The sequence below is a fragment of the Phocoena sinus genome, chromosome 12 (genome assembly GCF_008692025.1).
Source record: "Phocoena sinus isolate mPhoSin1 chromosome 12, mPhoSin1.pri, whole genome shotgun sequence".
In the NCBI taxonomy this organism is placed as follows: Eukaryota; Metazoa; Chordata; class Mammalia; order Artiodactyla; family Phocoenidae; genus Phocoena; species Phocoena sinus.
Genome location: NC_045774.1, coordinates 51,878,142 through 51,904,626, shown reverse-complemented (window position 1 = coordinate 51,904,626; position 26,485 = coordinate 51,878,142). Strand labels below are relative to the sequence as shown.

At 37.3% G+C, this 26,485-nt stretch overlaps 1 protein-coding gene across 3 annotated transcripts in view; it reads right to left on the bottom strand.

Moving 5' to 3' along the window:
• PDSS2 (decaprenyl diphosphate synthase subunit 2) overlaps window positions 1-25,885 on the bottom strand; it is a 266,982-nt gene extending 241,097 nt beyond the window's left edge. For 2 of the 3 annotated variants that reach the window (XR_004352569.1, XM_032651606.1), the window contains exon 1: window positions 25,272-25,811. Coding sequence is in view for 2 of the 3 variants with exons in the window: in XM_032651606.1 (XP_032507497.1) it covers window positions 25,272-25,552 (281 nt within the window). In the remaining variant the exon portion in view is untranslated. Of the gene's footprint in view, window positions 1-25,271 lie in introns of all 3 variants that reach the window. The other variant, XM_032651605.1, reaches the window with a different exon arrangement.
• Window positions 25,886-26,485: the final 600 nt, after the last annotated feature.

Below are 26,485 nucleotides of genomic sequence, written 5' to 3'. Positions count from 1 at the left end.
GTCCTTTTAAAAATTTGTTTCCGATTTTGATAAATTATGTGAATGGAACCAAATTAATTCGGTACTTGCTTTCATACAGTAAGTCATACAGTAAGTTTAGACTCATAAGTCTCCAAACTTCTTAGTTTGCTGGTAATTTGCTAAGGGCAGTGACTAAATCATGAAAGAAATCAAAGAAAACAAAATTGAATATTTACTGCAAACCTCTGCTAGGTGGAAAAACTTAAGCACAGAGATAACAGAAAAATCACAAAGGAAAAAACATATATGAACATTTAAAAACATGTTTAAAAAAGCATTTGTAGCATATAAGACAATAAATTCACTATATAAAAATCTCATAAGTATTAATAACAAGAAACTCAGACTATGAGAAATAAAGGAGCAAAACATACAAAGAGAAACAAACAGAAACATAAAAAACAATTCTGAGTAAATTAAATTTAAATCAGGGTAATAATTTTCTATCTATCTAATTAGTAAAAAGTCTTTTTTTAAATGATAATGACCAATATTGGCAAAAATATAGTGCCACTTATACTCTCATACATTATTTCTTATAATAAATTGATCAGAACTCTTCAAAATTACAACTTGCTGTTTTGAATTAAACAGTATAAAAATGTTTCTGTTTTAGTTCAGTACTCCCACATCATGGAATCTATCTAATAAACAAAAATATTTATCACAGCTTCACTTACCAGTAATAAAAATCTGAAACAACAAAAATCCAACAACAGAATAAAGACACAATGTAAAATATGATATAATCATGGATGGAATATTATGTGGCTATTTTAAATGATGGTTATGAAAACTAAGTAGAAAAGGCTAGAAAACTGTATGTGTAAGGTGATCACGTTTAAATTAAAAATATGCACATTAAAGAAGACTAGGAAGGAAAATACCAAAGTGATAATCATGTTAAGCTGGTATGGTACTCTGAACAATTGCCCCCACCACCACACCACACTCCAAAGATGTCTAGGTCCTAAATGCCTGGAACATGTGACTGCTACTTTACTTGGCAACAGGAACTTTGCAGATGTGATTAAAGATTTTGAGATGAGGAGACTGTCCTGGATTACCTGGATGGGCCCAACACAATCACAAGGGTCCTTATAAGAGGGAGTCAGAAGGGTCGAGTCAGAAAAGGAGATGTGACAACAGAAGCACAGGTTGGAATGATGCGACCACAGGTCAAGGAAAATGGGCGGTCTCCAGAAGTTGGAAAAGATAAGAAATGGATTTTCCCTAGAGCCTCCAGAAGGAACTCAGCTCTGCTGACACCTTGATTTTATCCCCATGAGAGTCATTTCTGACTTCTGACCTCCAAAAGAGTAAGATAATAAACTTGTGTTGTTTTAAGCCACTTAATTTGTGGTAATTTGTTACAACAACAGGAAACTCATAGATGGTAAGATCGCCCTTTCTAAACTTTCTGTAATGTTCAAATTACAGAACTCTATTGATGCATTCTAATATACAAATTTAGCTAAAATTTAAGATTCTAGATGAAAACTTACTCTGCTGTAGTGGTTCCCAACCCTGGCTGCATATCAGTACAGACATACCTCAGAGACATTACAGGTTCGGTTCCAGACCATCAGAATAAACTGAATATAGCAATAAAGCAAGTCACAGGAATTTTTTGGTTTCCCAGTGCAAATAAAAGTTATGTTTACACTATACTTAGTCTATTAATTGTGCAGTAGCATTATGTCTAAAACAACAATGTACATACCTTAATTAAATAATACTGTATTGCTAAAAAATGCTAACCATCACCTGAACCTTCAGTGAGTCATAATCTTTTTGCAATAGTAATATCAAAGCTCATTGATCACAGATCACCATAACAAATATAATGAAAAAGTTTGAAATATTGTGAGAATTACCAAAATGTGACACAGAGATGCAAAGTGAGCAAATGTTACTGGAAAAATGGTGCCAGCAGACTTGCAGGGTTGCCACAAACCTTCAGTTTGTTAAAAAAATGCGGTATCTGTAAAGCACAAAAAAGCAAAGAACAATAAAACGAGTATGCCTATATCAAATAATCGGCTTTAAGAAAAAAAAAAAATACCAATGCCATGCTTTCTCCCCAGTCCCGAGATTCTGATTTAACTTTTGTTAGGCTCAAACATCAGCGCTTTTTAAAAGCCCTACACACTACTGTGCAGCCAGGGTTGAGAATCACTGCTCTAGTATATCAGCTCACGACTGACAAGTTTCCCTAACCCCAAACAGGAATGTATACCACTCTAAAACTGCATTTCTTTCAAGAATTCTGCAAATGAAAACACTCAACGACAGTTTGGCTTAAGACTGGAAGCTGTGACCTAGTTTAACTGACACTATCAAAGGAAAAGAAAAGAAAAAATAAGGTCACTCTTCTTCCTCAATGTTTTTCATTTTTGTAGTTCAAAGGACTCTTCAGAGATACTGTGCTCCAAGAAAAAGGTTCTTATTAGCTGTTACGCTGAGGCCCCATATTTAAATAAGAGTAATTCATAACAAGAATTGTTCTTCCTTTGCTTTTCTATTGACAATTGACTTAGATTCCTAAAACTACGTAAGATATTTAGTCTTTGAATTTTTATGGTATGATTTAGAAATAGTATAGACTCGCCAAGTCTGTCAAATTCCACTGATAATGTATTCTTCAAAGTCATATTTTCCCTCTATTTTCCAGGTAGCAAGCTTACTTATTAAAAAACAAGACAAAACACACACACTTTAGTATGTTTGTGAGCAAATGTATAGAGTTTTCAAATGTGAGATTCTCAGCTAGAAAAATCACTGACAAAGTCTTATGCATCTCTTGGTCAACTCATAGCAGCAATATCCACATGTGAGAGACATCGTTATCAACCAAGTGTGTCCAAAGGTTGATCTCCATAGCAACTGTAACTCTGCCAAATGCAGCGTATAAGGCATCAGAGTTAACACCACATGCACACAAAATGTTGGTATATGTAGTCTGGATTGTTGCTGTAGAAACCTAAAACCAAGTCTCTGACAACCATGGATAAAATGAAAACAACAACAGAAGGGTCCCTGAGTACTCAGCCATATACTACTTTGCTTTCAAGCAGGACAATGCCATTCTAAACACCACATAGTAGTCTTGATATCACTAAAGGAAAATCTTCTATAAAAATATTATTTAATGATGTCATGTATCTGTTTAACATTAGGAACTACTTTGTATTCCCTAAAAGATTGTCCCTCCCACCCTGGGCTCAAATGAATGTTCAAAAGCTCACCCCGACAGAGTACTGTCACCTCCTCCTGGCCTCAGCCAGAGCCAGTTCTGCACCCTGGCAAGCTAGTGAGGTACCAAGTTTTGCTGCCGCCACCATGATAACTACAACAGATAGAAACAAGCTTATTCGAAAACAATTTTGCAAAGAAGAATAAAGTAGGAAAAATCACTCTATCTGATGTTAAGTCTTACTATACAGCCATCATAATCAAGACAGTGCGGTACTGGCAAAAGAACAGAAACATAGATCAATGGAACAGATAACCCAGAAATGGATCAATACAAATGCACCAAATGATTTTTCTTTTTAAGAAGATGTTGGGGGTCGGAGTTTATTAATTTATATATTTATTTTTGCTGTGTTGGGTCTTCGTTTCTGTGCGAGGGCTTTCTCTAGTTGTGGCAAGCAGGGGCCACTCTTCATTGCGGTGCGCAGGCCTCTCACTATCGTGGCCTCTCTTGTTGCGGAGGACAGGCTCCAGACGCGCAGGTTCAGTAGCTGTGGCTCACAGGCCTAGCTGCTCCGCAGCATATGGGATCCTCCCAGACCAGGGCTCAAACCCGTGTCCCCTGCATTAGCAGGCAGATTCTCAACCACTGTGCCACCAGGGAAGCCCGCACCAACTGATTTTTGATAAAGGTGTAAAATCAGTTCAATGGAGAAAGGAGAGTCTTTCAAACAAATTATTCTGGAACAACTGGACATCCATAGGCCAAATAATAATACTGAACCTTGACTTATAACTCATGCTATATACAAAAGCGGGTGCAAAATAAATCATGAATTTAAATGTAAAACACGAAACAACAAAGCTTTTAGAAGAAAACACAGGAGAACATTTTGGGACCCAGGGCTAGGAAAAGAGCACTTAGATATCACATCAAAAACCACAGACTGGAAGAAAATATTTGCAAATCACATACCCAAAGGACTTGTATCCATAGTGTATTAAGAACTCTCTGAACTAAACAGTAAGAAAACAATTTATTTGAATATGGGCAAAAAGACCTGAACAGACACTTCACCAAAAAGTTAAGATACTAAGATGGCAAGTTAGCACATGAAAAAATGCTCAAAATCATCAGTCATTAAGGAAATGCAAATTAAAATGAAGATGAGCCATTACTACACACCTATTAGAATAGTTAAAATAAAAAATACTGACAATACCAAATGCTGGCAAGGATGTGGAGGAACTGGATTTCTCATATTTATATATACATTTACCACACAATCTAACAATCACACTCCTGAGCATTTATCTTCGAGAAATGAAAACTTATGTTCACGTAAAAACCTATGTGTGTTCACTGCAGCTTTATTTGTAATAGACAAAACTGGGGAGGGAAAAAACCCAATGGTCTTATGGTAAATGGATAAACTATGGCACATTGATAAAATGGAATACTAATCAGCAATAAAAGGGAATAAACTATTGACACACACGACAACTTCGGTGGATCACGAGAACACTATGCTGAGTGAAAATAGCCAATCTCAAAAAGTTACATACTATATGATTCCATTTCAAAATTACAAACATACTGAAATGGAGATCAGATCAATGAATGCCCAGGGTGAGGAAGGAGGTGAGGCTGAGAATATAAACGGGTACCACTAGGAAGTTTCTTCATGGTGATGGAACAGATGTATAACTTGGCTGTGATGGTTACACAAATCTGTACATGGGATCAGTTTACAGAACACACACACAGGCACATACACAACTGAATGCATGTAAAAATTGGTAAAATCCAAATAACATCTGTAGTTAACAGTATTGTACCAATGTCAATTTCCTGGTTTTAATAATGTTCTATAAATATGCAAGATGTTACCCTTGTGGAAAGCTGGATAACAGGGACAGGGGACATCTCTATACTATTTTTGAACTTCCTGTGACTCTATTATTTCAAAACAAAAAAGTAAAAAAAAACAAAATTTATATTCACCAAAAAGCCATGATAAAATTTAAAACTGGGGGAAAAAAAATACATTTGAGAAAAAGTAAAACCCTTAATATACAAAGAGCTCTTATTTGTCACTAAGTAGATTAAATGCAATTAATAATGAGCAAAAGATATAGACAACTCACAAAAGAATAAAATTGGCAAATAAACATAATAAAAAAGACTCAATCTCACTAGTATTAAAATGTTTTCAACATAAAACAAGGTATTTTTAGCACCTATCAAATTGGCAAAATTTTCCAATATCCAAGGTTGGCAAGAACAAGGAAAGCAGGTGCTCCTATATAATACTATGGATAGAAACTAAAATATGAAAATATTTTCAAAAAAAGATACACATACCCTGATTCCCTATAATTCAAATCTAGGAATTATCCCAAGGAAATAAACAAGCGTGCAATGACATACACGTAAATTTCTTCATAGTACTATCTACAACAGTGAAAAATTTAGGGGAAAAAATGTCCAACAAAAGAGGATAATGAATTATACTGCGGTATATCCATACAATGGAATATCATGTAGTTACGGTATAGCTATACAATGGAATATCATGTAGTTTTAAATTATGTTTATTTAATATTAAAAGCAATTCTCTATATACGGCTATGAGAGAAAGGCAAGAAACAAAAATACACACATGGGACAAACTCATTTTTACAGTCTTGCAGCTACATACCAAAATATTAACAGTAGCTATCTCTGAGTGGTAAGATTATGGGTACTTTTTGAATAAATCTCTGTATTGTCTCATTTTATATAAAAATGAGATTTTTAAATCAAATAACACATGCTAAAGAAGGCTCTTTCGACTACAGATTTTTATATATTATAATGCTAAAACCCTACTTGATATTTTAGTTTCACAGAAACAAAAAACCACCCTGCCTAGTACAGCAACATTTGCTTTTTCTTTATGATTCCTCCAGGTTTCTGAAAAGATGCCCTTCATTTCTAGTCTAAAAACAAACAAAACTTGATAAGATTTGCTTTAAAAAACAGTCCATGCAACCCAATGAATGTTTATGCCCATTCCCCATGAAGTTGATAATCTCTACATCTCTACTTATATCTAATTGTAAATGGCAACGAGTACAGATTTAGATATTTTTAAATAGATAGTTTATTAAAACATACTGATAAGTGTACCCTATAATAAATATAGTAAAAGAAAGACAGGAAAAAGAGAAAAGTGAATACAATGACAAGAATGATAACAACATCTTCTTTAACATGATCTTGAGAAACAGAAGCACCTTAGCTCTAAGGATAAGGAAGAAGGAAAGTTTTTCCTCTTTAGTTTGGTAATTTGTATCAAGCTCAGAATCTCTGAAAGCTTATTTGATGCTCTGTAGTTAACAAGGCTTATTATGTGTTGAAAGCTAAGGTTTCTCTATTAGAGACACATGGCTCCTTCGAGCATGTTCTTGCCCTCAGTTAAACTGCTTCAAGTGTCTAAGCTTAAAAATGTAATATTGCTGCTTTGATAGTGAATATCTCAGATGGCATCACTTTCTCTATTCCCTTCCAGCATTTAAAAAACTTTTTTGTTTTTGTTTTATAGGCCTCAAGTAATGGGACTTACAATATGCCGAAATCATCAAGAGGTTTTCCCTAACTCATTAAGTTAAAATTCTCCCACATAGTTAACTGCTGATTTTCACTCAAAATTACCATGATACTAACTCTGCTCTTCCTGACTTCCACACTTTAAACTCTGTATGTTTATATCGAGTTTCCTCAAGAACGCCCTCAGTTCTCTGAGAAAAGGAAGTCCTTTTACCTCAACACACCCCTCACTGTTTTGTTTTGTTTTTTTGTTTTTTGGGGTTTTTTTTGCGGTACGCGCTCCTCTCACTGTTGTGGCCTCTCACATTGCGGAGCACAGGTTCCGGACGCGCAGGCTCAGCGGCCATGGCTCACGGGCCCAGCCGCTCTGCGGCATGTGGGATCTTCCCGGACCGAGGCACGAACCCGTGTCCCCTGCATTGGCAGGCGGACTCTCAACCACTGCGCCACTAGGGGAGCCCCTCCCTCACTGTTTTAATACACAGTAGATGGTCAATAAATATTGGTTGGCAACACAGCCATGTCTTTCAATTCCCCTCCTTAATTGATACTATTTTCCCCCCCCAAGCCTTAGCTATTATTCCTCCTCCATTCCCTCTGCCTTACTTATAGGGACAGAACCACAAAGCAGAAGCTGAAGACAGGGACTTGGAAGGGCATTGTTTTCTTTGTCTCCCTTCAGAAACTAGTTTAAACATTTTAAAAGAGAATAAAACTAAATTTATACCTTTGGCACATGTCTTTGAAAGTAAAACAACCATCATTTAACAAATAAGCTACCTTTATTGGAGAACAGTCTAAGGGAAAAGCTGAGGGAATACCCCTTGTGCACTAATGGATTTTAGAGGATTGCTTTCCTCTAAAAGCATGTGAACTCCATCAGTCTTGGTCCCCAGTGCTCCGAAACTCTGCACTCATGACTTGTGGGAGCCTTCATGAATTTAAATATATTTTTACCAATCATGTGACTTCTATCTATCCAAGAGAATTTTTCAGTGCCAGAAAAGTTTATGATTAGGGGTCCATTCTTTTAAGAATATTTATACTGCCTAAATAACTCCAGATGTTTTGCTTTGGTTTTTGGTTAAGGGGTGGAGGCAGGAGGGCAGGAATCAAAATGAAGACCCTCCCAATTAGAAATGTTTGCCATTCCATCCTAAATGAGCTTTCTTATATTTCTGCTTGGAAGTCCCAGAATTTAAACTTATGACACTCATGTGTAATGCCAAAATATGAGGATTTAGATAGGATTGTTACTTTAAAAAAATGGTTTGTGGATAGCTTACATCTAAATTATTTTTACAAATCACAATCATATGAAGCAGAGATTGCTTCCTGCATTTGTAATTAATTTGCCAACAGTATGAAGCACTCTTTACAGTCAGCTGTTTTTGATAGAGGAGCAAATTATGGAATGACAAACTCCATATTTTTTGAGAATTTGTGCACCTGCTGATTAGAATTTGTTCTCAAATTCTATCCAAACCTACAATGTCTTAAAGCTAATATATTTTCATACTATATATTAAGTATAGTCAAAACTGTCTGAAACATTCTGAACATCACTAGACTCATAAGGAATTTAATTTTGCTCTTTCTGTCTTCAAGAAGGTATATGCCAATCCCATGGAAGATTTCAAAATAAAAGGACGTAACAGCATCTCGTGGTAATCCATTCCTAAAAAATGTTGTATCTAGGAAAAAGTTTCCCTACCTAACTGTAATCAATTCTGCTATAATTTAAGTGCATTTTTCTCCCTTCTCTGTCTTCAGGAAGACTTGATCACTATCTTCAACTATGATATTCTAGGCTATGAAGAATAATATGTAAGATAAACACCATGATCTAATTAAAGTAATGAGTACGGCAAAGGTCAGGAAAAGGCCTCTGGTTAGGAAAGGTTTTGCTTTATTCAATTCAATTCTGTGAGTACTTATTGAAGGCTTTCTGTGTCAAGTATATGCCAGGCAATATGAATATACAGACAAAATCATCTCCTTCAAAAAGTTCACAGTCTTAGAAATACTTATACCTAAATCAGAGGTCCAAAATAAAGGATCCACAGAAGCCAATGAATCCATGAAATGGCCAGCTGTAACTGAAGCATCTCAAATGGTGACGTGGAGAACACAAGGCCAATCTTTTTTTTTTCCAGCTTTATTGTGGAATAATTGACAAATATAACTGTATACATTTAAAGCGTACAACACATGCCCAGTCTAACGCAGCCACCACTTGACATGAGCAGATTAAGACCATGGAGAATGCAAGTTCAATAGCGTCACAGCTTCCAATTTTTTGAAGAGAATGAAAGTTAGAGGAATGAGCAAAATATTTAACCTGGAGAAAGTCAGGGAATGCTTAGCAAAAGAGCTAACACTTGAGTCCTAAAGGTGAAGCAATGCTTACCAGGTATGAATATAGATGATTTATCTCCTATGGCCACAGCTTAGGGTGGAAAGGGGGGAGTGGCAGAAGTGACTAGAGAAGAAGGAAGGGATGTTTTGCCATGCACAGGCCAAACTATATCCTACAGAACATGGGAAGCTACTAAAGAGTCTGTGACTCCACATCGTAGAAGGGTACAATTTATCAATCTGTAGTAAGCTTTACCAAAATGCTACCCAGTGAGAGGTCAATATTTGATAGGCATATAAAGATGCAGGCACCTTGTTCATAATCCATAAAGCTAGAGTGGGCATCACTGTACCTAAATACTTGTCTTAGGCCTCCAACTACTGTGATGTCTAAGTGCCCATATGGTTCCAGTAGCAGCAATGACTGCTTAAACAGCAGCCAATTTACCCATAGAAAAGAGTATACCAAACCCAAAAAGAAAGTTTTGGGAGATCTACCATCCCCAGATGTTTCCCCTTTACTCTTGGCAAGGGTTTTAAAAAAAAAAAAAAAAAAAAAGATAATACCTTAGTCGTTGCTAAAATGACCTAAAGTTAGCAAAACATCTTGACATATATTATCCTCTCCCATCTAAGAGATCCTCGGCTCCCTATTTTCTCCTTTGGGTTTATAACACACCCACAGCAACCAACTGTATTCATATTTTGAACTCCTTTCTTTATACTAAACCACTTTGAATCCAAGAGTACTAAAATCTAATTCAGGGCCACAGGTTAACCAGCACCCCTTTCTTCATCCTCCTAACCCATTTTAGTCATCGTCTTAACCCATTGGTCAATCTTATTTTACCTGCAATTCAGTAATGAAAATATAATCAACTCTAACCCAAAATTAATCTGCATTTTCCTTCAGAAAGGATGTTTGTTTTTGCCAGGGACGTTTCCTATTCTCCACTTAGAAACAGGGAAAGAAAACTATGTTGTCCTCTAAGCCTTTCATTCAAGCCTCACAACAGGATAGGTATTATTATTCCACAAGATAGCTATTATTATTCTCATTTTCAATGATGAGAAAACTGAAGCTCTGAGTAGTCAACTTGTCCAACAGCAGCTGGTAAATGACATAAGCCAGGTCTGAACAGGTCAATCTGCTTCCAATACTATGTTCTTTCCACTATACTACATAGCTTCAACTGCTGTTTCTAATAATAACAGTCATAATACTCCACTTCCACCTTATATTTGTACAGTGCACTATACCTTTCAAATCATTTTCATCTGTATTATTTCTCTGGGTTCCTAAAACTATCCTTCAAGCAACTTAGGCAAAGGAAAACAACAACAACAAAAATAACCTAATATCACAGAGAAAGGATTATTAGGCACAAACAATAGCTAATAACAGCAGCTATGTTTATTGAGCACTTGAGCTAAACATTTTACAGTGTTGTCTCATGTAATTCTCATTACAATCCTGTGAAACAAGAATAATAACAATCTCATCTCTTTTACAGATGAGGTAACAAGGCTCAAAAAATTCTGTAGTTCACACAGCTAGGAAACAGCAGTGTTGGAATTCAAGTTCGGGTACTGGTTAGCTCAAAAGCCCATGTTCTTCTCTACAACCTCAGCCAGTACTGCCTCCCTCCCTCGCGGTGCTCCTCATAGAATATTATGCTTTCACTGTAATTAAGTTAAACTAAAACTAGTTGGAATTCCAAGTTAAAATCTGTATGCGTTCCCCAACCCACTATTAAATAAAAGTGGTAGAAGCAGCAAACAGGTGGCAGGATAATATCGACCCGGAATTTAAAAGAAATTCTTCACTGGAAAACCAACATGTAGATAATCAGAAACTCAATATAATTTGGAGGGAAATCAAACCATCAAGCTCCCAAGACTGCCCTCTTATGGGGCAAGAAACATTACCCTGACCATTTAACAAATGAACAAATTATTCTAACATACATTCAATATCAAGAAATTATTTTTTTTAACATATCCTATGCAATAGTTAAAGTTATCAAGGATGGAAAAGATCCATTCCAGTTTTTTTTCTAAGTTGCCCAGGTACATCCATAAGTATTTTTAAAATTAGGTTAAAATACTGGGGCCAGGACCACTAACCTCTAGATGTTCATTTCTGGGGCTCCTTTCTATGTACTCATAAAATTATACCAGGCACACTTTATTGTCATATAGTCATACTTGTTTTTAATCATGGGTACTATGGAATAAAAAGTACATGAAAAAATAAATAATATTTAAAAATAATAGAACTACATAAAAATGCTTTTAAATAAAAGCTTTGTTAATATTAGTCCTGTGAAACTGACACTCCTTTAAATACACAGTAACATAAAAGAAGTAACCTAAAGTTAGAAAGAAATGTTGATGAAGATTTGTGAAACCATTTTTATTGAGGATAAAATAAATTTCATTTATTTGGTGATATTTAACCATTTAAGATATAGAAAGCACCTGTCACAAAGCCCTGTAATTCACCAGGGATCGAATCCATGTTTTTTAGGACAATAAACTGGAACAGTGAAAAACTAAGAGAGTATTAAAATTTCAATTAAGACATTGGCAGTGAAAAAAGAAAAGTGAAATTATGCATACTGAAAATTAAAAGAAAAAGCTTTAAGAGAAGTTTGGAGATACAATATGATACTGTCGGGAAATAGATTTTTTCTTGAGAAACAAAAATTTGTACAAACACAAAGTAGACACTGGCAGTAAGGGTGGGAAGAAAAATGAATAAGTGACTAAAACCATTATGTATGCACAAACTTGGAAACCTCAGGGAAAATTCAGCAACTCTTGAATTTTCTCTCTCAGTACCTCTCCTTCATTTCCAACACTAATAAATAAATAGCACAACTCCAATGATCGGAGTATCCCTGGAGAATAATAAACCGTGCAGGTATTATTATTTTAAAATATTAACATCACCAATTTGGAATAATACAACTAGAAACTTCCAGAACATTTTTGAAGATACTCTTCCATTTTACCTTCAATTTTTAAAATTTGGCTTTTTAAAAAAACAAGTTGAATTTTTATTCAAATACACCTTTCTTAATAAGAACACATTTTAATAGTCTAGTGGTTGCACATGGGCTTTATTTTCCTTTAAAAGAATTTCAATGACATACTCTACCCTTCTTCCACCTGGTAATTTGTACTCCAGCACAGAGGAGAGAGCCAAGATATAATTGACAACCTAGGACATAGTACATTGACTCCTGAGCAACACAGGTTTGAACTGCACTTATATGCAGATCTTTTTTTCAATAGTAAATACTTCAGTACTACACAATAGTTGGCTGGTTGAATCAGCAGATGCAGAAACACAGATACGAAAGAACCACATACTATATACAGAAAGGGACTATAAATTATCCGTGGTTTTTCAACTGTGGAGAGGGTGGGCACTCCTAACCCCTACATTGTTCAAGGATCAACTGCTTTTCAAAAAGTCATCTTCCTTTCTATGGAGTCCACTTATTAACAGTGTTTTAAGTTCAGAGAAGAAACAGGAACTCTATTCTACATAGGCACATAAGAAATATTTAAACTATAAACCACCACCTATCCCAAACAAACCAAAGGAATCTCATTAATGTCCCACACAAACTGTCTTAGGAAGGGAGGAGTATTTCCCCATCCCAAGCCCCCTACGAGCAAAGACACACCAATGCAGAGAGAGATCATTTCTCAAGTGATTCACAGGCATTTATAAGGTGGCATATTGAAGAACACCAACGTGAAGACCAACGTACCTTCTGTTCCAGCGGAGCCTTTATTTATGGAGGAGTTGTGAATGTGACAAGTGCAAAAACCATATCTATTTTATTCATCCACTAGCTCGCACACTACCCTGCATAGGCATTCAAGAAATATGTCTGAGTAAAATGCCATTCAAGGATAGCAAGAGAGAAAAAGAATACAGCCGATGTAAACACTTTATTTCCTTAAACTATAGACAGATACATTGAGAATTATCTACATTTAGTATAAGAATTTTAATGTATAAGGAGGCAACCCTGCCAATGCAGAGACTGAATACTATGGAAGGTCATTAAGAATCAAGTGCTGATCAGTCCACATACAGAACCAAGATAATGAAAGTGATGGTCTGGACAAGACTAGAAGTGAGACAATTCCCACCTGGTGGGACTTTCTTAGTTCATTGCATTACAAAGTTGGAAGGTAGATATTAGAGCTACAAAATATCAGTTTATTACATATGTGATCATGCTTATTTTATATGTGAATAATATATATGTATTTTATATGTTTGTTTTACATGTAACCATATTCTGGAGTATGGATTATCACTCTCAATGTAGCCTTTTGTTTATTTTTTTACTTTGGAACTCAGTGCTTTGTATTTACAGAAGAAAAATAATAAAGGAAAAGTCTGAAGCTAAAAAAAAAAAGCCCTGTAATTATTAAACACTATAAAGAATATGCTCATGCAAATTACCAATGCTTGAAAAATTCAAAACACTACTGCTAGGTTTTTAGAATATGATATAATATTCACTAGAAGTATCTCTAGCCTCACAATTGTGGAAACAAAACCAATTCAGTTTGCCAAAAAAAAAAAATCTCTGGAGCAAATGAAATAAACTTCCAAGGAGATTCCAAGAGAATGGTAATTTTTAAAGCTATTTTAAAATATCTGTTAAAATGAAGTTTCAGTGCACAAAAATAGAAAAAAATGAAAGGCTTTGAGAAGACTTTGGTGAGTCACAGGAAGAAAAGCAAATCCAGCTGCACTCCATAAACTAAAGATTTGTATCTAGAACTTCGGATAAGTATTAAATCAGAAACAACTATCTGAATAGTTAACATCTAGTACCCATTTTTAAAACCTACTCTAGGGTAGCTATTCTTGGGAAAACATTCATTAAACTCTTAAAACCACAAACACAGATAAGTAAATTTTGGTAACTAAAGAACGTCCAAGGTGTGTAAAACACATACACACACACAAGAAGATTCTGAATCCTATAGAAGAATAAAGAAGGAACAATTATAGAATACAATATTGATGAAAAGCATTTGGCAATACAGCAGTAACGAGCAATATGAGAAAAGAGATGTGGATGTCTGAATCCTAATTCATTAGAATCTAACCACAAAGAATTAAGTATTATAGCACTTAAGAACCTACAACCAACTTATCTTTATTAACTGGGCCCAGAATTAAGAACACAGACTAGTCAGTATTCCTCAACCTTGAGTAACATTTGGAATATTTTTAAAGGGTAAAAATTCAGTCATCCAGTATTGCCTTAAATGATTTTTATTAAAATGTTATTTAAATATGTATTAATATAAAAGTTATAAACACTGTATGGTTATGGTTCTTAAACAACTAAGATAAATAAAATTACAAATTGAATACAAAACTTATTCAAAGTGGCATTAATTTACTATGACAGGTGATGGTACTTGACTTAAACTAAATTGCAATTCCCAGTAATGAAAATGGTTCTGACCGTCTGGGGCGGTTCTTTGGAACAAGGGAATCCTATGGTAAAGATGCTATTCTCTCACCACTATTCTCTATTCAAACTATATGAAACTTTTATTTATTTAACACACTGCTTTTACCAGGTCTCCTGACTGGGCCGACAAGATTCTCTCTTAACTCTTGACACAAGAAAAAGATTGGTGAGGAGCATACCACAATCATTACTAATCACTTTAGTGGCTTCTAGAAAGGGCTAAAGATTTGGGTGGGAGGGACTACAAATGAAATGGACTCCCTGAACCCAAAAAGCAATGAGAGAAGCCCAGGGGAGGCTAGGTCTGGTGGTAGCAGTTAACTGCCAGAAGCAAAGTGGGCATGGTGACTCTCACAGGCAGCAAGGTGGATATTGGGAATATTAGGTAATCTCAGGCTTCGTTGTGATAGGCAGAAATCCCTGTCTATATTTAATTGGTCAGATTCAAGAATTCAATTCAATAGCCATCCCACTAAGATGTTTTGATTTAAATAACCAAAAACAAACAACTCCAGGTCTAGTGAACAGAGACCTCTCTGAGACGCTACAGTGGAGAGTCTTGGCCTCTCACTCAAATCTAAGACCCACAGTTCTTGAATGAAGAGGAGGCCAAATCCCTCTGGAAGATTTTTTTCCCGAATGCATCTCTGGCCATTACCCAGGTAATGATGAGTTGGCAAAAGGAAAATACCCAATCCTCTTGAGGATTATTACCTACTAGCTCTGAGCTAACGTTAAGTAGGAATTAAGAATACCACTGGTCCCATTACTAAGGCATAACTTTTCTGGGTAAAGTTCTGGGCACTTCTCTAGAGTGCCCAGCTGTTCAACAAGTTCTTTCCACATTGTCCAGTCAGAACTTGCACGTGTCCCAGCTCTGGGAGAACTCTGACAGTTGTACAGCTTATAGCGCCCAAGCATCCTATGTGTGTGCTGCTTAGTTTTCAATAACAGACTCAAGTGGGCACCTTAGATTTCTGAAGCCTTTCTGTGCATGCTCTCTCCTCTTCTGCATTCTGTCCCACAATTTCCAGCTGCCTCAGCCTCCCCCAGATCTGATCTGTCTCTTCAACTCAGCAGTGCCAGCACCCTCTGCTCGAGTTCCCCCTCTCTGTGCTGCTATTTGGAAAGTACCTCTCAGCAGAAAGTCAGTGATCACAGCTCTCACCTCATTTGTTTTCTCACTCACAGGGATCACAATCCTGTGCTCCCTGTACTCTAAGCAGAATATAGTTGTTTCATATATATTTTATCCAGTTTTCTATTTGTTTACAGCATATTATTCTAGCTTAGCAGAAGCAGACATTTCCAATCTATCCTTTTTGCCTCGTCTATCCCTTGTTCAGCATACCCCAAACTACTACTTCCTGACACTTTGCTAGGCAACTCCTTGTGGCTTATTTTTCCCTGCCTTGGTCATTTTCTTCCCATCCAACATGACCCAACTCTTATATCACCTTAACTTTGGAAGTCTTCAATTTTCTCTAGAGAGAGATTTTTTCCTCTTTCTCTGCCTCTACAGCATATTGTTCACACATACTACAGCATATATCTCAATATCCTCTATTTGCATGTCTCCCCACTAAAATGACTTTCTAATAATAATGGTAACTGCTAACATGTGACTACTTTCTATGTTCCAGGTACTCCTCTAAGTACTTTGCCTATACTTGCCCATTTACTCTTCATAAAACCCTAAGATATGGGTACTATTATTATCCTCATTTTACAAATGAGGAAACTAAGGCACAGAGAGGTAAAGTAAATTGCCTGAGATCCCATACCTTGGCAGTGGTAGAGGCAGGATATGCATCTAAACAGTCTGATTCCAGAGCTCATGCTCACTATACTGCCTCTCACGAATTCCTGAAGGGCAGCAACTATGTCTTATTCTTATTTGTATATCCATGCCCAGAGCACCTCAAATATTTGTGGAATGAATTAAAATTTATAATTTTCTCAAAGTCTTCCAAGAAAAAGTCCTTCATAAGTAATGTAGGCTTTCAGTACAGTAATTACAGAACTGAATCTAGAAAGGGTCTTTCATAAACATGGGAGAGACTAAAATTAAATTTCTAATAATAAATTCACAGAGCTCTAAAGAAGTTTACCATGCAGAAAAAGACTAATAAGGTTTTTTAGGTAGCTAAGTAACTAGTGAACTCAGTCAGGAACAAAAAGTCTCTACCCAGGAATCAATACCCTCTAAGAGAGAGACTAAATGTCATAATTTGTCTCCAACAAATGCATACCAAATTGATCCCATCTATCTAAATCTAAAATAGAGATCACAGTTTTTCCAAGGCAAAAGTAAAAAGACAGAATATTTAAACAAAAATTTAATCCTAAGAGCCAAATCTGTCAAGAGTAATCAATGAACACAAAGCCACATTGCTCAATGGACTTAGCTATGTTAAATAACAAGAATTTAACCAATTCTATATGAAAAAAAGCATTGTTATTATCTTTGAAACAATTAAGTGTCCTCCATATGTTTATTAAAAGCTCTTAAGTTCTTGACAGTAGATAGTATATGCAGTGAATTTATAAAAGCTAGAAGTACTTAAAAATAATACTGATTTATAGAAATTTAAGTGACTAAAAATAAAAATATATATTTTGCACAAATGGATAATTACATTTAATTAGCAAGATAGTAATGGCCCATAGGGTTCAAGCTGTACTGGGAGAAAGTGGGGATTGATGCACTGTCACAACCTCTCCCACACTACCCATCCACATCACATACCTGGACTTTGACATCATCCTACATATAATACCACTGTCTAGCTTGGACAGGTCCACAATCCCTCATCCAAAGTTCTTGAAACCAAACGTCGTTCAGAATTTGAAATTTTTCGATTTTAGAAAGGTGCAATTCACCCAGCACTCCAGAAAAATCTGGGGCAGCACCCTGTAATCAAACACATGAATATTTCTGTAGCAAAATGCAAGAACATTCACATTAAGTGGGATAAAGAAGACTATAAATGATCTCACATCAGTTCAGGTCAGATTTATGAGTCTAAGAAAACATTTTTTCTGAGCTTTCAGGATTTTTAAACAGTAGGAAAAGGATGATAGATTTGTACTATCAATACATACTGCATTCAATCTGCTCATTCCCTGACTGAGAAGTGACAATAGCTCCCTTAGCTGCTATGTTCAGTTACAACACTAATTTCTACTAGTCCAGAATTGGCAACACTTTTGGAAATCATTTAGTCAAACTTTCTACTTCACTGCTTAGGAAACTACAGCCCAGAGATGGAATAACTTGCCTAAGGTCACACTGTTACCTACTGACAGAGATGAAACTAGAACATACAAGCCTCCTGTCTCCTAGGCTTACTTACTGTTTGTTCATTCATCCATCCATCCATCCACTCTCTCTCTTTTCAAAGTGATTTCTTTTAGCTTTTCAAAATAACGAAATAATTATAGACTCACAGAAAGATGCAAAAATAGTACAGTCTTCCCTAGGTATCCACAGGGGCATTTGGTTACAGGACCCCCTGAGGACACCAAAATTTGTGTTGCTCAAGTCCCTTTTATAAAAGGGCGTAGTATCTGCATATAACCTATGTGCATCCTCCAGTATACTATTTTTTTTTTTTTTTTTTTTGCGGTACGCGGGCCTCTCACTGCCGTGGCCTCTCCCGTTGCGGAGCACAGGCTCTGGACGCGCAGGCTCAGCAGCCATGGCTCACGGGCCCAGCCGCTCCGCGGCACGTGGGATCCTCCCTGACCGGGGCACGAACCCGCGCCCCCTGCATCGGCAGGCGGACTCTCAACCACTGTGCCACCAGGGAAGCCCCAGTATACTATTTTTTTTTTTTTTTTGGCTGCATTGAGTCTTCGTTGCTGCACACGGGCTTTCTGTAGTTGCGGCGAGTAGGGGCTACTCTTCTGCGGTGCGCGGGCTTCTCATTGCGGTGGCCTCTCTTGTTGCAGAGCACGAGCTCTAGGCACGTGGCCTTCAGTAGTTGTGGCTCACGGGCTCTAGAGTGCAGGCTCAGTGTTGTGGCACATAGGCTTAGTTGCTCCTCAGCACATGGGATCTTCCCGGGCCAGGTCTCGAACCCATGTCCCCTGCATTGGCGGGCGGATTCTTAACCACTGTGCCACGAGGGAAGCCCACGAGGGAAGCCCACGAGGGAAGCCCCCTCCAGTATACTTTAAATCATCTCTAGATTACTTACAATACCTAATACAATGTAAATATCATGTAAATAGTAGTAAATACAATGTAAATGTTATATATAAATAGTTGCCTGGCTCAGCAAATTCAAGTTTTGCTTTTGGGGAATTTTCTTCCCCCAAATATTCTCAATCCATGGTTGGCTGAATCCACAGACACAGAACTTGTGGTTAAGGACTGACTGTATAAAAAGTCCTTATGTATCTTTCATCCAGCTTCCCCCAATATATAACTGTAGTACAATATCAAAACCTAAAAATTAACATTGGTATATTATTGTTAACAAAACTACAGACCTTATTCCATTTTCAGCACTTTTCAAAAACCTGTATTCGTTTGTGTGTAGGTATATACTGTTCTACACAACTTTATACCATGTATTGATTCATGTACCTACCATCACAATCACGATACTAAACTGTTCCATCACCACAATATACTCCTTTGTATTTACACTCCTCCCTGTTCCCCACAGTTTATGACTTAGTAGCCACTAATCTGTTCTCTATCGCTATAGTTTTGTCATTTTGAAAATGTTGTATAAATAGAATCATACTTTTGAAATTGACTTTTTCCTTAGTTGTGGTAAAATACACATAAAATTTACCATCTTAGCTATTTTTAAGTATACAGTTTGGTAGTGTTAAGTATATTCACATTAATAGTTCATTTCTTTTCATTGTTGAGTAGTATTCCATTGTATGGTTGTACCACAGTTTGTTCAACCACTCACTTTTGAATGACATATGGGTTGTTTCCAGTTTTGGGCTGTTACAAATAAGGTTGCTATAAGCATTCATGATAGGTTTTGATATGAGTTATTATTTCTCTGGGATAAATGCTCACAAGTGTGATAGCTGGGTTGTATGTTAAGTGTATGTTTAATTTTATAAAAAATTGCCACGCTGTATTCCAGAGTGGCTGTATCATTTTTACATTCCCATCAGCAATGTATGAGAAATCTAGTTTCTCACCAGGACTTCATATTGTATTTTTTATTTTAGCCATTCTAATAGGTTTGTAGTGGTATCTCATCATGGTTTTAACTTACATTTTTCTAATGGCTAATAATGTTGAACAACTTTTCATATGCTTACTTGCCATCTTTATAGGCTCTTTTTGCCCATTTCCTAATTGTATTGTTCGTTCTCTTACCACTGAGTTTAGAGAGTTCTTTACATATTCTGGATACAAGTCCTTCTTCAGATAGTGATTTGCAAATATTTTCTTCCTGTGGCTAATCTTTTCATCCTATTACAAGGTCTTTTTGCAGAGCAAAATTTTCAATTTTGATGAAGTCCAATTATTATATTTTTTCTTTAATGAACTGCATTTTTGGTTTCATGTCTAAGAACTGTTTAACCTAGCCCTAGGTCCCAAAAATGTTCTCCTATGTTTTCTTAAGTTTTATAGCTTTACATTTCACATTTAATTCCATTTTACATAGACCTTTTTTTTAATATGGTGTGAGGTTTAGGTCAAGGTTCATTTTCTTGCCTATACTGTCCAATTGTTCCAGCACCATTTGTTGAAAAGACTATTCTCCCTCCATTGAATTGCTTTTGCACCTTTGTCAAAAATCAATTGGGTATTATTTGTGTTGATCTATTTCTGAGTTCTCTATTCTGTTCCCTCAATCTGTCTATTCCTCTGCCAATATCACACTGTCTTGCTCAATTAAGCTATATATATTAGGCTTAACATAAGGTAGAATGACTCCTTCCACTTTCTTGGTTTTTTTTTCAATATTGTTTTAGCTATTCTAGCTCCATTCATGCTGTTCATTTTACTTTACTGTACTGCTTATTCTTGCTTTTAAGGTCTTCCCTATGCCTAGTAGAGGTATGACAGCCTAAGAAAGAAGAAAAAAGAATCAAGAAGAAAAAAAATTGTAATATAGTACCACCACTCTAAAACACTACCCATGTAATTTCTATCCATCTATCCCAATCACATCCCAGTTTCTTCATGAAAGATTCTCTACTATTCCAGCCACTTTAGTTTTTTTATTTTTGTTACTGAGGTATAGTTAATGTACAATAGTGTATGTTTCAGGTGTATAACATAGTGAATCACAATTTTTAAAGGTTATACCCCATTCACAGTTATTATAAAATATTGGCTATATTCCCTGTGTTATACAACATATTCTTGTAGCTTATTTGTTTTATACTTAGTAGTTTGTACCTCTTAATCCCCTACCCTTATCTTGCCCCTCCCCCTTCCCTCTCCTTACTAGTAACCACCAGATTGTTTTCTGTACCTGTGAATTTGTTTCTTTTTTTGTTATATTCACTAGATTGTTTTATATTTTATTCCACATATAAGTAATATCATACAGGGTTTACCTTTCGCCAGGCCACTTCAGTATCTCTAAATGCAATAGCTAATATACCTCTACTACTCATTAGTAACAAGTCATTTACCTCCTTTTGATATTTGTAAATATATTTGTGTCCAACACAATGTCTATTCTCAAAGGACATGGTCCATGTTTTAGAATTCTTTATATTCCTCCATAAGCTTCAATAAACACTGAATTAAGGATTATTTATCTAATTGGAACTTACAACACAGAGAAATTAGAACATCTAGAACAAGAGTAAAAAATTAGCTAATTGCTACATTGTTCCTAGTAATAAGATCATTATCTCACTAAATCTCAAGATTTTAAATTTAATCTCATTTCTCAATTAAATTGTTATAAAAGTATACTTCTAGGCTTTTTTCCTTTTTCTTGGTGAGATAACTTAGGTAAAGAAAGAGAAGGTAGTGAATACTGAATTATGGTGATTTCCTTTTTTTCTCCTTCTGTTTGCCAAAAATGTCACAATACATCTAAATTTTAGGGCCATAAGATATGATTCACCCCTAATATATCAATACCATGTATATCTACCCAAAAAGTAAAATGACCCAAGGGATTAGAATATTGATTTAAGTAAATAATGTAAAATGGAACTAGTAAAGGAATTTACCAAATCCAATTTCCTATGGTCCTAACTATATTAACTCTATGGGGTATTTGTGTCCTTTGGATAGCATACTGAGAGGCTCTCTCTCTTAATTATCAATGCTTTGCTCACAAGATTTCAACAAAGTAAGGTGCAGTACGTGAAACAATATAGCTGCTTAATCCATGTTTTTAGCTATAATTTACAATAACCACAATCTGCCTACCCTATGGATCAGATGCCTGCTTCTTTGCTAAAACAGATATATGCACGACCCCCTCCCCAAAAGTTTTTTGTTCATTAGCTGCCTGTGAGTTTAGACTGTTTAAATAATTTAAATAAATGTAATAAAACTATATGTAGATTAGCTCCTCCTTTTCTTACAAAATAATCTATATATGTTACTACAACATTGCTGAAACTTACTATTTTGTTCCTCTTCAATTCTTTCACTGTAATATGGGACTAGGCAGGCAGGGTAGGCTACATACAGTCAGGGAAGTTTCAGAGCCATCAGTCTTACAAGCTTTCATCTAGTGTGTCTCTGGTGCCCTCGAAGGAATCTTCTCTAAGACCCCAAATGATGCTCCGACATTTAAGTAGATGAACTGCAATTCTCAGAATACATACATTAATAAGGCTCTTTCCAGTTCTGCCCTTTTCACTTCAGCACTTTATTACAGAGACTACAATATGCATCTGCACAATGTAATATACACTCCAGGAGGATTGGAGCCAGGAACCCCCAAGGATATGAAAATCCAAGGATGCTCAAGTCCCTCGTATAAAATGGCATAGTATTTGCATATAACCCAAGGCACATCCTCCCCTATACTTTAAATCATCTCTAGATTACCTACAATACCTAATACAATGTAAATTCTATGTAAATAGTTGTAAATACAATGTTAATGCTATAAAAATAGTTGCTGGTGCACAGCAAATTCAAGTTCTGTTTTTTGGAACTTTCTGAAATTTTTCTTCCCCTGCATATTTTCGATCCACACTTGGTTCAATCTGTGGTTGTGGAACCTACAGATCCGGAGGGCTGGCTGTACTACTACAACCTCCACCACTAACACTATCATTCCCATCACATCCAGAAAAACCCACTATTTGATTAGCAAAAATTAAGAGACTTCATGGTTCGTGTGTTGTGAGAACACAGAGTAACCTGAACTCAGACACTGCTAGTGAGAACATACACTGGTACAACCACTTCGGAAAACAATTTACTATCTCCTAAAGCTGAACACATGTGCACACACGCCTTTATTCTCTCAAGACAAGTACACCAGGAGACGCGTGCTGCATATTCACAGCAGCACTTTTCATAGCACCAAAAACTGCAAACAACCCAAATGCTGATCGAAAGAAGACTGTGGTATATTTACACAGCAGGATTTTACACACCAGTGAAAAACTAATGAAGTATAGTTAAACATAACAGGGATAAATCTCAGAAACAATGTCGAATTTAAAAGCAAGTCATAAAGGACTGCATGCAATAAACTAGTATATTTGTAAATTTCAAAAATGAGCAAAATTATACACATTACTATTTAAGGAAACACTCGTGTAATTTTTGAAGGAAAAATAAACACAAAACTCAGTATAGTGGGGATCAGGGAGATGGACCAGTGAAGAGAGAAGGTTCAATAGGATTGATAAAGTTACACTTCTTCAGTTGGGTGGTAAGCTCATTCGTTTCATTATTAAGCTTTAAAATATATACGTATGTGTGTTTTGAGTGTGTATCATCTAGAATCTCTGGAGAACTAACATTCCAGCTTCAGGACAAGTTTAGCCTACTCATAAAATGACATTCCTGATAACTGGGAATGATGCCAAGAAATAAAATCACTCTACTATTGCTATTTGGTAACTAGTAACAAAGAAATAGCAAGTGTCTCATAAAAAATTAAAGCAAGAGGATGAGCAAGGGAAGTGAGGGTGGCTATAAAAGGGCAACGTGAGGGATCCTTGTAGTGATGGAAACGTTCTGCATCTTGACTGTATCAGTGTTGATAACCTGCTTGGGGGGAGAAACTGCATAAAGGGTACATTGGCTCTCTCTGCATTATTTCTTCCAACTGCATGTGAATCTCCAATTATTTCAAAAGTGTTTTTTTGTTTTTTTTTTTAAAGAAAACATTTTTTAAAAAGATAATTTTTGTCCAGGATTTCTCCACCTTGGTACTACTGACATCTTGGTGCACCTAATACTTCATTGTAGGGGGCTGTCCTGGGCATTGCAGGGTGTTTAACAACATCCCTGGCCTCTACCTACTTAACACCAGTAGCATGCCCCAGTTGCGACATCTCCATACACTGCCAAATGTTCCCTAGTGGGCAGACTGCACCATTTGAGAACCAATGCTCCAGTCATAAAAGTGAAGAACTGTGGAAATATTCTCAATTGAAGGAGACTAAAGAGACATGACAACTAAAGTAATACCTCATCTTAGGCTGGATCCTGTACTAAAGAGGAAAGAATGCTATAAAAAAAACATTATTGGGTCAATTAACAAAAGTGGACTATCAATGGTAGATTAAATAACAGTACGATACCAATATTAAAAGTAAGTTGATTAATGTAGTTATGTAAAGAATATCCCTATGCTTATGAAATGAAGTACTTGGGGGTAAAGGACCATGACATATGCAATGTACCCCGAAATGATTCAGGAAAAATATCTCTGTGTGTGTGTGTGTGTGTGTATGTATGTATTCTGTTTACATATACATGTTAAGAGTATACGTATGTATGTATACCATAGGTGAATATGATTATAAAGTTATGTTCTTTGTATTATTTTTATTCTTGCAAATTCTCAGTATGTTTGAAATTATTTATTAATAAAAAGTTGGAGTTTTTAAAAATGGAACCAAAAGTTGTGGTCCTTAAAGTCCTAATGGCAGATTTCACAGTAGTAGTTCAGCATAAGTGACAAAAATCCCGAGAGGAAAATGACTACTGACTAGATAAATTCCTACTTCAAGCCTGAGACAAACGTTGCAAGTAACTAACTTTCGGCCTATCTCCCCCTCCCCATTCTTTTTAGAGATGACCTCTCGAATAATGCGGAACCAAAAACAAACCTATCCCACTTTTAAAAGACTATTTCTAGGAAGCGACTCAAACCCACATCCCTACTCGATTTCTCCACAAATCACTGTGACTTCACCTTCAGTAGTTAAGAAGCAAAAACGCGAAAAGCGCATGTGTTCTCATTCTTTCTCCGCAAACAGAGTTAGTAAGTTAAGGTGAGTAGAGAAGACACAACATCGAATGCCTAGGATGGCTGAGGAAAGGAAGAGGTAAAAAGGGCAGGCAGTCAGTCTCAGAGAGGGAGGAAAGGGTGTATAGGCCAGGAAAAAGGACCCGAGTGGGTGCGAGTGTGTCAGGGCGAGAGGGAGTAGCTCACCTGGCTGTGGTAAGCAGAGGGTGCTGAGTCCCCACCAGCTTCCGCACCTGCATAGCGATGTTGCTGAGCTCGTCGCTCAGCAAGCAGCGGAGGCTCATGAAGGACGTGGGGTAGCCCACGATCTTCTCCGCCTCTGACACCACTTGGTTCCAGTGGGCCGGGGACCTGGAGGACTGACCACGCCAGGAGACCACCGAGGAGATGGTGTCGAGGGGGCCACGTCGGGGCCCCGAGGCCCCGAGATAACAGGGCAAGCGCAAAAGCAGCTGCCGAAGGCTCATAGTTTGAGTCTGGGGGTGTCAGGGACTTGAGGGTGTCCGGAGGTGGCGCGGGAAACAAGCTAGGAGCAGATGAGGAACTTGCGGGAACTAGAAGGAAGCAGCGCTTCTTGACCCTCAGAGGAGGGTGGGTTTCTGGAGCCGTGACCAGAAACGAACTTTAACTGCAGCTTTCTGCAGCCTGGGTTAGACAGACAACAGCCCCAAGTCAGCGCTGCCCACGGCCATCTAGGGTAGCAGTCACAGCACTGCCTAAGTGGGGAGCGCCATATTGTGAGCGTCAAACGCGGCTTGCCGTAAAGACGGAGGAGGGCTGTTCTGCGGCAAAGAATTTTTTCCTACTTTACGGCGCAGCCGTGAATGGCCCGGAGGGGCGGGGCTTTGGAGGTGAACCCCGGAAGGCGAGGTGGGATGAAAACATCAGCTCCTCCCACTTTCTCGTCCCTACGAGGACGGAGGGTGACAGAGACTGGGTTGTGGGCCCCGGGTGGTGCTGCAGCCCCTTGAATCTGGGACGAGTCAGAATCGTCGTAGGATTCCCAGCGACCAGCGCAGAGTGGGCACGCATAAATATGTGTCGTGAACGAGGGTCGGTGTCTACTAATGGTCTTTTCGCGGCCCCCAGCCCTCCGGAAGGAGGGGCTCAGGCGGAGGCGCCAGCTCTTCTGGGAAGCCATCGGCCGCCAAGCCCTGGCAGTGGTGGTGGACTGGCGTGAGGGCTGCTTCTCGGACTGTGGGGCTTCAGGAGCTGTGGGCCACGGCTCATGTGGAGTGAGGTGGGAGGCAGAATCCGGACGTGGGGCTGAGCGCTCGTGACCTCTGCTCCCAACCTAGGAAAGGTGGCGTAGCCCCGCAGAAAGGGTGTTTTTTGTTTTTTATTTCCCCAGGGTGTGTCCTCATTCCTTGTCTCTGGCCGCCTCACTGAGCCTCAGTTCC